Here is a 15,355-nt window from a genome sequence, read left to right as displayed (position 1 = left end):
CACACTACCACCACCACCACTATCCGTATCTACAGGGCTGGCATTCTGGGCAAGTGCACTAGGCAGCCAGTCACACAGGCCCCCCTGTACTTAGAAGACCCTGTGCTTTCTTTCAAGATCTGCTGTTACTAGCTTGATATTCTTGATAATTTTCTAAACACGGGACCACAGCTTCATTTTGTACGGAGCTACCTGCTAAACTATGAATGTAGCTGGACTCCACTGTTTATAACTGTGAGCTATCAGACAAGTTACTTAACTTCTCTGCCTCTCCGTCTTCTCATTCAATTAACAGTAACTAACACGTGTGGTTAATGGGAGGCTTACATGAGATCACGTGCCTGGCACTTAGGAAGCACTCAGTAAATGTCAATCACAATGACTGCTATTTCCAAAGCCTTGGGTTAGGACAAACACCTACCTAGGTCCCTTCACACAGACAACCCCTAATGGAGGCTGCCAAGAGAGTGGCTTAGTAGCAGATTGCCATCTGGTGGGACCTTACTGCTGTAGGCATAGCCAGGTGACACAAGCTGAAAATGCCCCAGAGACTAACATCAAATTGCATTTCACAGCTCTTGGTGAGAACTCAGTCATTTGCAGCTAGCCTATAAGTGAAATTTTTATGGAAGAGCAGCTTCACACAGGCGTGATCATTCCACCAGCTTAGAAAAGCTAGCTTCTGGGGACCCAGAAGCAGAAACAACCACCAAAGATAAAGGAGATGCTCACGTTAAAATCGGCTGCTGAGAAAGCGGGGAGGGTGCTCTGGACAAAGACCAAGTGGAGTCTGTTTGTCTTGTGGCAGGGCAACTGATGCAAAGAAAGTGTCTGAGTGTCTTCCTTTTGGCTACACACTTATAGGGTTATGTATCTGAACACATGGAGGAAAAGAGTTGTCATGAAGCCGATTCTGACACATGGTAATCCCACATATGTCAGAGTGGAATGGTACTACATAGGGTTTTCACTGGGTGATTTGTAGAACGTAGGCCACTACACCTTTCTTCAGGGGAACCTCTGGGTGAGCTCTAATCATCATTAGTAGCCAAGTAGGTTAACCGTTTGCACTGCCCAGGTACTCCAAACACATGAAAAACTTATAAATAAATCTGCAGTGTGATACCTTCAGATAAAAGACACCACTGATACTGAGCAGTAGCCTGCTTTTTAGAAAATTCCCTGTTATTCCTAAGCTGTCCATCTACACATTCTATAGAATGAGTCTATTTCTGTATGTATGAAAACTACAAAAGCTCATGTTACTCATAAGATCCTTTCAGGAAAGAAATCTGCTGAGAGTCTAAAAGGTCCAAGCCCTGTGACACAACAAGTCTTGGGGAATCTCCCCAAAGAAAACCACCGGAGAGGAAGAGCACCCCTCCAGCACAATGATGGGTTGTTTTTGTTTTTTCATATGGACAAATATTCACAATATTATATCACAAATTACATCAACATAATATTGCTGTTTGCTGCTGTCAAGTCGACTGTGGACTTATGGCGAGCCCCTGTGTGCAGAGTAGAATTGTTCCAGAGAGTTCTCAAGGCTGCAGCCTTCCCAATGATGAGGGTGAGTTAAACATTATCTGCAATCTGGCTGTAGAATTTGCTTTTCATCAACTTTTAGAAAAGACAAATGCATCATTTTTAGACACGATCTCCTTGCTTTTCAATACACTTTGTCCATCTGTCAACAAACTTTCGTATTTCCTTATTTAAAAAAAAAACGTTTTAGGCTGAGCTATGAGCCACGAATGCACACTCTTTTCACTTCTTCATCAGAGGTGAATCTTTGTCCTCGAAGGGTTGCTTTCAGGGGACAAAACAGGTGAAAGTATCAACAGTGTAGGTACAGGTATGTGGATGTGCGTTGTCATGCAAGATCACAAAGCCCTTGGATAGCAGTCCTATATGTTTAATCCCAAATTTAAGCTTCAGCTCTTCAGTGAGCATCTCACTGTTAATGAGCACTGTGGATCGTTGAACCTTTTTCCTGACTGTGTTCCAATACTGGCCCTTGAGAATCCCTAAAATTGTAAGCATCAATTTCCCAGCTGATGGCTGACTTTTGAGTTAATTTTTGATCAGTAATTGAGGATGTTTGCATTCCATGTTGTTGTTGTTGTTGTTGTTGTTGTTAGGTGCCATCGAGTCAGTACCAACTCATAGAGACCTTCTGCACAACAGAACGAAACACTACCTGGTCCTGGGCTAACCTCACAATTGTTGCCACGCTTGAGCCCATTGATGCTGCCACTTTGCCAATCCAGCTCCCTTCCATACGCTGCCATTTACTCTCAGGCTCATAGTGATGAAGCCATGTCTCATCACCAGTTAACAATTTATTTTAGAAACTTTTAGCTTCCTTTGAGTAGCAGTCCAAAGTTTGTTTACAGATGTCCGAAAACTTCTATTGATATTCTTTCATGACTTGTTTCAGTACCAATCTCACACAAACTTTTCAAAACCCAAGACTGTCATGGATTACTTCAGAGGCAGAGCCAGGGCTGATTTGCAAATGATTTACTGCATAATCCACTGCCACTCGTCTATCTGACAGAATTGTTTCATGTACACAGGCATTTTAATGTAACTGGAGCGCAGATAGTAGTTTATTCCCCTTGTAGATCAGCAGGCCTGTCTCTAAGGCAGCTCTGGATGGGTTCAAACCTCCAACCTTTCAGCTAGTAGTTGAGCATTTAATCCAACCAAGGAGGCTGATATGTGTGTCTGGTGTTGTTAAGTGCCATCCAGATGGTTCCAACTCATAGCAACCAAGTACAGGGTTTCCAAGGAGCGGCCGGTGGGTTTGAACCATGACCTTGTGGTTAGCAGTCCAGTGCTTATCCAACAGCACCACACCAGGACTCTAATATGTGTATATTTTACAACTAATGAAAAGACAGCTCCTCCGCTTCAGGTGCTCCATTGCCTGACTCCTAAAATACTAGCAAATGTCTCAGGAAGAATGGAAGGAATTACTAGGCTCTCAGTTTTCTTCTAAGCATTACCACCATGAATGATAAATGAATTACCATTGTTGTTGTTGTTGTTAAGTGCCATCGAGTCAGTTCCGACTCATTACAACCCTGTATAGGGTTTCTGAGGAGAGACTGATGGGTTTGCAGCACTGATCTTGCAGTTAGCAGTCCAGTGCTTATACAATAGTTTCACACCAGGACTCCATAAGTACATTAGTTAGGAATTTTCTCAGTTGCAAGTGATAGAAAATCCAACACAGACTAGCTTAAGCTTAAAAAAAAGGAAATTCAATGGCCCTGGTTGTTAGAGCCAGAGCTCAAAGCATATGAGAAGGACCTCATTTAGCTTTTTTTTTTTTTTTGAGTGTTAACCAAATTCACAGCAATGCATCCCATGGGGAAAGAAAATGATTGGTGGCACCCATCACTTTCCAAGTTTGCATCCAGTAAGAAAAAGGAAGTCACATCTCACAAAGCTCAAGGAAAAGTCCAGGAAATGAGGTTCTTATTGGCCTAATTCAGATCAGGAGCCTGGCTCTGAACTAATGACTGTGGCCAGAGGAACAAGCCACTGAGTTTCTTCAGCTAAACAAAGTGATCCTTCCTCTGGGGCCTGGAGGCTGAGCACGGGAAAAGGGCTGTTAGATTATGATCATCGGGACAAAAGGGGAATACATACAGGGATGTTGCACAGCAGAAGCCACGGACTCATACTTTAAGGACTAAAGAGTCATTTGCACACACTCAAAAATTTCAGTGTCAAGACTTAAGAACGGGGGGGGGCAGAAAGTGCTACATGAGGCATGTTCTTTATTGGGCAAGTGGAGCTGAATCCCTCTTATACAATGTCAAGTATAAAGCACACAAGTCACATCACTGATATTAATGTGTATGTAATTATAGCTATGTGTTGTTAAGTGCCATCAAGTCAGCTCCGACTGTATAATGACCCTGTATAGGGTTTCCAAGGAGCAGTTGTTGAGTTTGAACTGCCAACCTAATGGTTCACAGTCCAGTGCTGATCCTACAGTGCCACACCAGGAGTCCATATAGCTATAGACATCAGGTAGTCATTTTAGGAAACAAGAAAATTAGCATTCCCTTTCCCTATTTTCTTTAATATGTCATTTTTATGTAAATAACATGGACAGTCTTTATTTATTTTATAATAAATAAAGGTATTTTATAAGCACACTATGCCAATTGTTTTGACATGTCTCATTGATCCAATATTGGATCCTAGAATATATTTTCCAGTGGAACTGTAGTGTAAGTATGGGCTGCTAACTACAAAGTCAGCAGTTCAAACCCACCAGCTGCTGCTCAGAACACCTACACAGGGTCACTGTGAGTCAGAACGGATACGAGGGCACTTAACAACAACAACAACCCCTTAAAATGACCCAGTCTCTCTCCATTTTAATGATTTTACTATGTTGCTGCTGTTGTTAAGTACCAGGGAGTTGGTTCTGACTCATAGTGACCCTGTATAGGGTTTCCAAGCAGCAGTTGGTGGGTCTGAACCACTTACCTTGTGGTTATCAGTCCAGTGCTTATCCTACAGCACCACATCATGTGTCCTAAAATGTATGGCACATTTCCCCATTATAAGCAACAAGCTGGTGGACAAGAAGTAGCTTGACACTGGTCTTCCTTGATGCTCTCAGGCACTCTTGAGTTTCATCACACTTTTTGCCCTTCAAGGACACTGTGCCAGACCACCTGGCTTCTGTGGTTGTGTAGTAAGACTGTGTGCTGATGTGGCCCAACCTAGTCTGGAGTGTCAGAAAAGGTTCCTGGCTGCCAGGCCCAGAAGTGGACTGTAAATCTCTAATACCTGTGAATAGTATGCCAATTTGCAAGTCTAAAGCTAGCATGTTACATAATCAGAGTAAGAGGCTTTCTAAACAGGGATAACAACTTTCTTTCATTCCCAAACTTTTTGTTGCACATACATTTCATGATTCTATCAGTGGAGAAAAACCCGGGTCCTGATGGCTTGGGTCTAAAAACAAAACCCTATGCATATGAAACAACGCTTAAAAAACAGAACTGGCGATAAAAGGAAGTCAACTATGAAAACTGTGCATCTCCCCAAGGAATGCACGCTCTCCAAAGCCCGCTTAAGATGAGGTCATGAAGGATAAGGGCCAGGGAAGAGCCTCCCAGAAGGCAGAGCTAAGGTCTTGAAGACTAATAGCCAAGAGAGTTCTTCCCAGGCAGAGTAAACAGGTTTAATGAAGGAATCGCTCAACTGAAAGGGCAAATGGATCTTTCAAAGTCTACCCATCACTGCTGTGAACTGTGTGGACCATGCATCTCTTATTCTCTTATTCTTGTATATTCTGAATAAGAATTTTTATGGCAGTGCTACAATAAGCACTGGACTACAAACTATACAGTCCAGGGTTCGAGCCCACCAGCTGCTCTGCAGGAGAAAGAAAGATGAAGCTTTTTGTTCCCACAAAGATTTAAAAGCCTTTGACGCCCTATACAGTGCCCCTATGAGTTGGAACCGACTCCACAGCACTTAACAACAATAATTCACTCTTGTGGAGTTCTGGTGTGGCGCTGTAGGATAAACAATGGACTGCTAACTGCAAGGTTGGTGGTTCAAACCAGTACCTATGAATCTATGGCACTTAACAGCAACAACAATCTACTATTGCATAGAGGCGTAAAAGGAGCCACCCTGGTAGCATAGAAGATTACAAGCTGGGCTGCTAACCGCAAGGTTAGTAGTTCGAATCTACCAGTTGCTCCACAGAAGAAAGATAAAGCTTTCTGCTCCTGTAAATGATTTTCAGGCTCAGAACCCCTACACAAGGTCACTATGAGTTAGAACTAAATCAGTGGTTCACAACCACCACTAGCACCGTAGAGGCAGAAAATCCTGAAACGCATATTCAGCAGCTCTAGGAAAAGGATATAACTTACAGGTTCCAGCGTACAAGGGGGCTTCAAACTTCATAGAAATATTCCACTATCTTCTAATTCCGCTTTTTCCATGAACTGTTTGAAGTCCCCTCGTATGTATAAAAGTCAATTTAAAAAGCTGAGAACAAGCTATGTTGTTGTTATTGTTAAGTGCCGTCAAGTTGTTTCTGACTCATAGGAACCCTACATAGGGCTTCCAAGGAGAGTCTGGTTAGTTTGAACCACTGACCTTGTGGTTCAAACTGACCTTGCCGTCGAGTTTATCCTGCGGCACTATGCCAGGAATTAGCCATTAGGGGATTGGGGGAGGGGGTAAAAGAAGTCCAGAAAATGTTAAGAGGGTCTATCAGTGACAGATGTCAGAAAGGGGAAGCAAGAGATCCAGTTATAAATGTGAGGGTTCACCTTGAATTCCAAAAGAGACATCCTTGTTTGCACCAAGTGTGAAACACAGGGTAAGGAAGGCTACCAGCAGAAGCCCTCCTGAACTTCATCTGGTTCAGAAAAACAGAAGAGACAAAACAAACAAAGAACAACCCAGATGGGTCCTATCTGTGGAAAACACTTGATCTCTTTGGCAACAGAGATGAAGAGAGTCTTGGGATGTCCAACCTGGAAGGTGACCCCTAATGTCTCTCCCTGTTCTCCTCTCCCTTGACTGACAGACATTCAACAGACAGACAAACAGACCTAGGAATAGCCAATTCATCCAAGATGAAGAATCAGAAAGGAAGCTGGCCCAGTATAGATGTAAAGCTGCCATCTTTACATCTGCCATCAGATGTAAAGAAAAATGTCAAAAAAGCAAAACTTACCCAAGAGATAAAAGACACGCATCAGAAAGCTGATGCCCAAACTAGACAAAAATTGTGACCAAATATGAAGCAATCACCTCTAAGAATTTTCACAGAGAAACCACAGAGTAGAAGTGCAAGAAATCAAGGAAAAAATTGGAAATTGACAGTAAAGGTTAAATAGACACTAAGGAACACTGGTAGTCCTATAGGGTCAGCACTGGACTGTGAACCACAAGGTGGATCTGGTAGAAAGATGAGGCTTTCTGCTCCCATAAAGATTTGCCTCATCGGAAACCCTATACAGGGTCGGTCTGAGTCACAACCAACTTGATGGCACCTGAGAACTATAACAACAATGAAATTATTGTCTGAAAAAGTCACTGCTGTCAAGTTGGTTCCAACTCCTAGTGACCCTATAGCACAAGGAGAACTACTCCATGGGGTTTTGGAGGCTGTACATTTTTATGGCAGCAGACTGTCTTATCTTCTCCCAAAGGGCAGCTGTGGGTTCCAACAGAGGTTGGGGAATCCCCAAACAATCACAAAGCTAAAAACAAAATTGGAAGAAGCAGTAGGAAGAATAAGCACTGTGGGGGAAAAAAACTCAAAAAGGAACAGAGGACACAATTCACAAAATGAGAAATAAATGCTTTAAGTTGCAAAGGAGGATAAAGAAAGTGACAGACACAGAAGACAGATGAGAAGTCATATATATGTGCTTATAGTGGGCATGGAGTCCTGGTGTGGTGCTGTGGGATAATGCACTAGACAGCCAGACTGGTTTGAACCACAAGGTTGGCAGTTCAAACTCACCAGCTGCTCCTCAGAAACCCTATACAGAGTCATTGTGAGTCGGAACTGACTCAACAGCTCTTAGCAACAACACAATAGTTGGAATCCCCAAAGAATAAAACTAAAACCATCCAGCAGAGAAAACGTTTCAAGATCACATCCAAAACGTTCCTCAAATGAAAATGACAAATCCCAATAGTGTTACCAGCTGACAGATAAATAAATTTGGGGGGCAGCTAGACAGTAAGATCAAGTCACTTATAAACTGTGAAAAACTCAAGCTGGCATCTGCTCTATCCCCAACAACACAAACATCAGAGCACAGTGGAGCAATGCCTAAACCCAAAACTCAATCCCACTGCAGTCTGGTCGATTCTGACTCACAGTGTCCCTGTCTGTATAGGGTTTCTGAAGCTATGAGTCTTGAAAGGAACAGAAAGTCTCACATTTCTCCCTTGGAGCAGCTGGTGAGTTTGAGCTATCGACCTTGCAGTTAGTTGTTTAGTGTTTATCCTAAAGTACTGCTATGGGGAAGATGCCGTTGTTGTTGTTAACTGCTGTCAAGTGGGTTCGGATTCACAGTGATTCTGTATAAGTCTTCCAAGAAGCGGCTAGTAGGTTTGAAGCATTGACGTTTTGGTTAGCAGTCCAGTGCAGATCCTACAGCACCACACAAGGACTTATTGGAGAACGGAAAGAGAGCATCCAGTCTTAGGGCCAGGAAGTCAAGAAATAATCCCTCGAACTGAAAATTCAAGAAGACATGGAGAGGAACATCAAAAGGATCAGCTGAAAGTGTTTGTCTTTGGTGACAAAAGGAAAGAGGGGCAGAGGCTGAGGTTTTTCATTATACAAAATTGAAGAACATGTTAATTATTGCACATATATCTTTAAAAAGAGGTACACATTTAAATTGAAAAGGAATTTGAGCTCAGCTGAGCAGTCTGAGTTCAAGTCACCAATCCGTATTTTGTACTCTAAGCTTTTCACCAAGACCTTTCAAAGTAAAGGCTCCCCAGCCTTTCATTCTGAAAAAGAGATTCTTCGTTGGCTGGGCCTTTTACTGAAAGCCGCAGGCCAGCACTAATTTGACAGTGTTTCATAAGGCTCCTTTGAACCTGAGACGGCTGTGTTCTAGAAGAACAAAACCAAGGTTGACTAAGCCATGCCATTATTCATGATGACCTGCAGGGGAAAGATAATAGCAAACCAATGGATACCTATGGTTGTGATGACGGTTCCAGCAAAGAAAAAGGCACTTCCAAGGTCCCAGTGACTGCTGTTGTTGGAAGAGTTTCCTATCGGGCTGACTCCCGCATTGTCTGCATCAAGGGCATGCTGCAAAGACAGAGAGAAGGCATCAGGCTAGTTAATGAATGACTTCCCAGCTCCAGAACCTGCCCTGATCTGGAGAGGACTGGCTAAGAGGAGGGTAGAGCCATCAAGTGACTATGCACCTCAAAAACAAAAACAAAAATCACTGCCATCTCATCAATTCCAACTCACAGTGGCCCTGGATAGGGCATCCGGGGCTGCACATCTTTACAGAAAGCCTCATCGTTCTATGGTTCTCCTGAGGAGCCGCTGGTGGGTTTGAACTACCAACCTTGTAGCTAGCATTCCAGTGCTTATCCTACAGCGCCACCTTGGCTCCTTGACTATGCAGCTAGTTATTAAAATTAGAAAATTGGTTTTAAGTGGGGGGAAAAAAAAAACACCTAAAACTCAACAACACCTAACTAACAACAGGAGATTCAGAGTTACTGGGTGCCATCAAGTCTATTCTTACTCATAGTAACCCCATAAGACAGACTGGAACTGACCTCATTGGGTTTCCGTACTGTTATGTGAATAGCGTACACAGCGGACGTTTGTCAATTGAGTACTACCGCATGGAAGGATTGTGGGACGTGCACTCTGCTTTTATTTATTTATTTATTTTCAACACAGCACACGTTATTTGCCAAATACAATAATCTTTACGGGAGCAGGTCAGCAGGTCTTTTATTCCAAGGAGCTACGAGGTGGGTCCAACCCACTGATGTACTGGTTAGCAGCCAAGTGATTTAACTAGTATACCAGTAGGCATATTAAGATCCATAGTGCAGTGCCATTTCTGTAAAAATTGCAGGCACCAGATGATCCAAATTATACAAAATGCATGGATACCAAGTGTGGTGACCTAGGATCAACACTAGACTGTGAACCACAAGGTCCGCAGTTCACATCCACCAGCTGCTCCTTGGAAACCCTACACAAGGTCGTTATGAGTCAGAACCGACTCAACAGCACTTAACAACAAGAAGAAGCATACTACTGCTATACAGATACAAGCAAAGACATCTAGAAGGCTGTTCACCCAAAGCGGTCATCCTGGGCGCAGGCTTTTGGTTGGTTGCCTTTTCACTCTTGTCATTTCCACTGAGAAGGTTTTGCATTGAGCTTGTTTCAGTAATGTAAGAGTTCAGAGCTTGGGCTCCAGGATCAGCTCTCCTGGTCCCACCCCTTATTCATTTCAAAACCTGTGCAGGTGATTTTAACGTCTCTAAGTCCACGTTTCCTCATTTGGGGATAATGCTATCTTCCCTCATAGAGTTGTTGGGAGGATTCAGTGAAATGGTCCATGTAACACACTTGGTCCAATGCCCAGCGCCAAGTCAGGATTTCACAAATAGACGCCAATGTCAACTCCTACACACACACACACACACACACACATTCCTCTTAAAAATAAACAAGTGATTCCTCACTGACAACTGGATTTGAAATTCAAATACACTGTGTAACTGTTGTAAGCTGTTGTCATCGAGGCCTCCATGTGACACGGGAGAACTACTCCAGAGGGTGTTCTTAGCTGTAATCTTTAAAGAAGCAGGCAGAGCTATCTCTACAGCAAGAAGCCCTGGTGAGGTATTGGTTAAGCCCTCTTGTATGTCTACAGACATTATTCCCATCAAAAAGGAAACCTAATCCATTGCCATCAAGTGGACTCCAACTCACAGCGGTCCTTCAGGACAGACTAGAACTGCCCCAGAGGGTTTCTAAGGCTGCAGGGCCGCAGCTAACTGCTGTATCTTTCTCCCATGGACCTGTTGGTAGGTTCAAACTGCTAATCTTTGGGTTAGCAGTCAAGGGCTTAACCTTTGCACCACCAGGGCCCTTTCTGTAGAGATAGCTAGAAAAAATTATATATTGAAGTGTAAGTATAAGGGGATGGAGCTCTGGTAGCATAGTGGTTATGAATCAGGTTGCGAACCTCAGGGACAGCAGTTCGAAACTACCAGCTGTTCCATGGGAGAAAGATGAGACTTTCTGCTCCGATAAAGATTTATAGCCTCGGAAACCCTGTACAGGGTTGCTATGAGTGGGAACCGACTCCATGGCACATAACAACAAGTATAAGGGGGCATTAAAAGTTTCATTAAAAAATGGAATTAAATGGAACTTTCAAAGAACTTTTTGATGTCCCTTCATGTACTTATCCCACACAACACACAGAAAAGTATGTTAAAACAGGCATAGGGTCGTTGTCATAAGTCACATTACAGCTACAAAAAACAATCATCAGAAAGAACAAACAAGATGGCAGATGGGGTGGACGTGTAGTAAAGGAGCTCTGCCAACAACACAGAATATCCGACCAAGCAGGCTCAGGGGATGGTCCCAGAACCCTGAACCACATATAAAGGAATATTTAGAAGGTTGGAAGGCTCACAGCTAGGGGAATTTGTGGCAGAAGCAAGAAATCCATTGCTTTCTAGTCCGGGACTCTCAGCTGCTCCAGGAGCCGCCATCTTGGGTGAGATCAAGCAGGAGGGAAGGATCAGAGCAGCCACAGACACCTGGCAGAACTGCTGAGATAAAGTGTGGACATTCTTCTCTTTTGGTATCTGTTCATTGGTCCCGTGCTGTCTGTGTACCTCCATTCTGGTGACTATAGGGGTGCCTGAGCTAGTGGGCACCCCAGCCCCACCCTCAGCGGGTTCTACTACACATGCTCACAGATCTCCTCGAAATTTAAAGAGATAGTTTCCAATTAAAAAACAATCATCGTTATATTTGTTTTCATAAATCTGAGCTCTCTCAAACTTTATAAATCAGCGACCAGATAGTAAATGTTTTACACTCTGGAGACCACATTTAGTTCCCATGTATTTTTCCTTTCTTTTTTTCTTTTCTTACAGCCCTTCAAAAATGGATAAAATTTTAGTTTATGAATCCTACAAGACTTCTAGACAGTGGTTTGTTCATTAGGAAATTTTTTAGACCTCTTTTGCTTACGAAGTCGTTAGTCTAGTCCTTTCTGCTTCTAAGGCCATGAATCAATACAGAAGGCTTTAGATGGTCACTCTTTGTAACAGAATTTACAATCAGGCTGCACAGAATATGGCCAGCCTGCCTTTATCAGTGACCAAACCCTGACCATAGTGCTGACTAAATTGCCTGACCAAACCCATTACCATAGTGCTGACTCTGACCCACAGTGATCCTATGGACAAAGTGAAGCCTTCACATAGGTCTTCCAAGGCTGTGAAATCTTCCAGAAGCAGACTGGCACATCTTTCTCCTGCAGAGCAGCCAGTGGGTTGGAACTGCTGACCTTTGGTTCCCAGTCAAGCTCTTAGCCACTGAGCCACCACCCCACAGCTCCAAATTAACAGCAATGGCTGATTCATCCAAGGCCTCATTCTGCTCTGCCTTAGAGAGGGGGCGGATGGCAAGTCCTTACTATAGATCAGATATCCATTTTCCTTGTGCTGAATGAGCATCAGCCCATGAAACCAAACCTTTTACTGCTAATTGATTCCAACCCATAGCAGCTCTTGTGAGTCAGAGTATAGGACTTCATAGGATGTGGCCTTTCAGAAGTAGGTTACCAGACCTTTCTTTCGAGGCACAGCTGGGTGATTAACTGTTTGAGCCACCTAGAGTCTCCACAGGGCCTAACCAGTATCTCTGCTCAGCATGAATGTCATTCTCAGGGGCCCATTTGGGGGACAGTTCAAGACTTCAGTCACTTTGTTCTTAAGTGTCGTCGAGTCAGTTCCAACTCATAGTGATCCTGCATAGGGTTTCCAAGGAGCGGCTGGTGAGCTTGAACCACCGACCTTGCAGTTCTAACAACTTTGCAGTTGACTCATTAATGCACAGTGCCACACCAGGCCTCTTGAACCTTACCCTATGCACAACAGAACGAACCTTACTTAACGTGCCCCAAATCCCACCATCAGTACCTCAGCTTGACAGCTTCTGCAAAGCTGCAAAGAGAGCTTTGGTTCAATGGGGTCTTAACAGTGATGAGAATTGTACAGAAAGTTCATATGCAGACCCCATGCAGTCTTGAAGGGTTTGCAGGATAGATGAACTGGAATGATTGACTGATTCATCAAAACGCCCGAGGTAAGATTTCTTTCAAGGTTTTGTTTTAATGATACAATTTATAAATATTTAATGTATACGTAAACCTTGGAAAGTGTTTATCCGTTGAAATGTAAAAGAGACTAACAATGTTGTCTGCATTGAGCCACAAGCTCTAGGAGACCTACTTCATTTTAGACTTCCACCCCTTGAAAGAAAGGAGCTCTGGTAGTGTAGTGGTTACGAATCAAGCTGCTAACTTCAAGATCAGCAGTTCAAAACTACCAGCTGCTCCGCAGGACAAAGATGAGACTTTCTGCTCTCGTAAAGATTTACAGCCTCGGAAACCCTATACAGGGTTGCTATGAATCAAAACCGACTCCACGGCACATAAACACCACCATCCCTTGAAAGATAGAGCTATCCCCACACTATAGCTGAGGATATGGGCTCAGAAGAATTAAGGAATTCCCCCAAGTTTATGCAGTCAGGATTCAAATTCTGTCCATCTGGCCTCAAGCCTGATCTCTTTCCTCTACACAAGGGACCCAGAGCGTATTTCTCCCCAACACCCAGGCCAACTCTTACAACTCCAGACAGAGGTCATGGAAATGGACTACCTTTGTCCAAAAATTGAGGCAAAAGACACCTTGTTGTAAGCTGCCTTCAAGGCAATGTCCCCCTCAAAGTTCCCCCCTGGACAATAGAACTGCTTCATGGACAGGTCACCAGGACTTTCCCCATGGGCCCACTGGCTGAATTCAAACACCAAATTTTTGGTTAGTAATGGAGCACTTAGCCATTTCACCACCAGAGCCTCTTAAATGGATCTTCCATAGTTCATTAGACTGCTCCCTTGAATATGCAGAGACAGAGCTTCATTTAGCTCTTAGAGCTGAAGAAAGTCAAATTGCTCCACATTAAAAAAAAAAAAAAAAATTCAATTCTAAAGGAGGGATGTAGGGGGAAATAGTTTATATGTCCTGAGAGGGAGGGAACAAAGAGTCAGAAATGCCAGAAAACAGGAGGAAGAAAAGAAAGATGAAAGAAAAAGCAAAGCCAAGGGACATTGTGGAATTTCAGTGTCTGCAGCAACAACTAAACCAACAACCACTACCATTGAGTTGATCAGATGCATAGTGATTCCACAGCACAGAGGAGAACTGCTCCTCAGAGATTCTCAGACTGACAGTCTTCACAGACAGCCTCATCTCCCTCCCTCAGAGCAGCTGGCGGGTTCAAGACTGCTGACCTTGCAGTTAGCAACCCAACCCTTAACCCACTGCACCACAAGGCTCCTAGTTAGCAGGAACAATTCCCAGGAGTTTCGAGATGAGCGCCATCTAATAACCACATTTAACTTGCTTCTGATCCTGAAGTAAATCCCTCTCTCTCTCACCAATGAAATAAACTACACAGGCATGTGCCTTGAGGGAGAGATTATGTAGAAGTTCAAGGTTCAAGAGTGTGCCTAAACACAAGTGGAGCCACTGATGTAAGTAATTCAGGGAGGGCAAGAGTTAGAGCCAGGAATAAGGAAGAGAAAAATAAACCCACCAACAAATCACCAAACACCTGGGAGGTCTTTGGACTCTTCACAATTTCAGGAATGAGATTTGAGCCAGGCTATCTGGGATTTATGGGCCAGGACAGCTCCTGCTAATAATCAAAGTTCAAATGAATCAGCAAATTCAAGTAATGTACATGCAGGGAAAACCCAATCTTAATTGACTGCGGACATTATAATTAATAGCATCGGTTTTCACTCAATAACAATATTTCTAATTGAGTTCATAGTTCTAAACCCTATTAATTTTCTAGAGTACTTTTTCATGGACCATAATTGTCTGTACCCAAGTAAATCATTTTAAAATTAAATTCATTTGTTTTCAAGTTTTTTATCGGTATTCAGGATGCAAAAGATAATCTAGCCCATTAGTCATGGCTGAGTACAGCGATAATGACGTATCCCAATGGAAGACGTGTAAACTTAGTTTCAAAGCCCAGTGAGTAATATGAATAGCATAGAGATTCAACCACTATCGACGCCAGGAAGTGTTGTTTTATTCACTTATTAGTTCAACCTTTATCAAGTCCAGAGCAGTCTTATGAGGATGAATATATATATATATACATATACATATGTTGTATGTTGTTGTTATGTGCCGCGGAGTCGGTTCTGACTCATAGCAACCCTGCACAGGGTTTCCGAGGCTGTAAATCTTTACGGGAGCAGACTGCCTCATGTTTCTCCCACAGAACAGCTGGTAGTTTCGAACTGCTGACCTTGTGGTTCGCAGCCCAATTCGTAACCACTACGCTACCAGAGCTCTCTCTCTATATATATATGTATATTAGAATATATGTTGTTGTTGTTGTTGTTAAGTCTGTTCTAGCTCATAGTAACCTTGTGTAGGGCTTCCAAGGAGCAGCTGGTGAGGTTGAACCTTACTTTGTTGTTGTTCTTAAGTGTTGTCGAGTCAGTTC

The 15,355-nt window shown here is 43.2% G+C and overlaps 1 protein-coding gene across 1 annotated transcript in view; it reads right to left on the bottom strand.

Annotated features, from left to right (window-relative positions):
- Positions 1–15,355, bottom strand: part of KCNK10 (potassium channel, subfamily K, member 10) — a 226,624-nt gene that overhangs the window by 96,070 nt on the left and 115,199 nt on the right. The window contains exon 3 of the mRNA XM_006839589.1: positions 8,731–8,848. Coding sequence (XP_006839652.1) covers positions 8,731–8,848 — 118 coding nt within the window. The remainder of the gene's footprint in view (positions 1–8,730; positions 8,849–15,355) is intronic.

Source organism: Chrysochloris asiatica, unplaced genomic scaffold (assembly GCF_000296735.1).
Source record: "Chrysochloris asiatica unplaced genomic scaffold, ChrAsi1.0 scaffold00025, whole genome shotgun sequence".
NCBI lineage: Eukaryota > Metazoa > Chordata > Mammalia > Afrosoricida > Chrysochloridae > Chrysochloris > Chrysochloris asiatica.
This window is presented reverse-complemented; position numbering and strand designations above follow the sequence as displayed.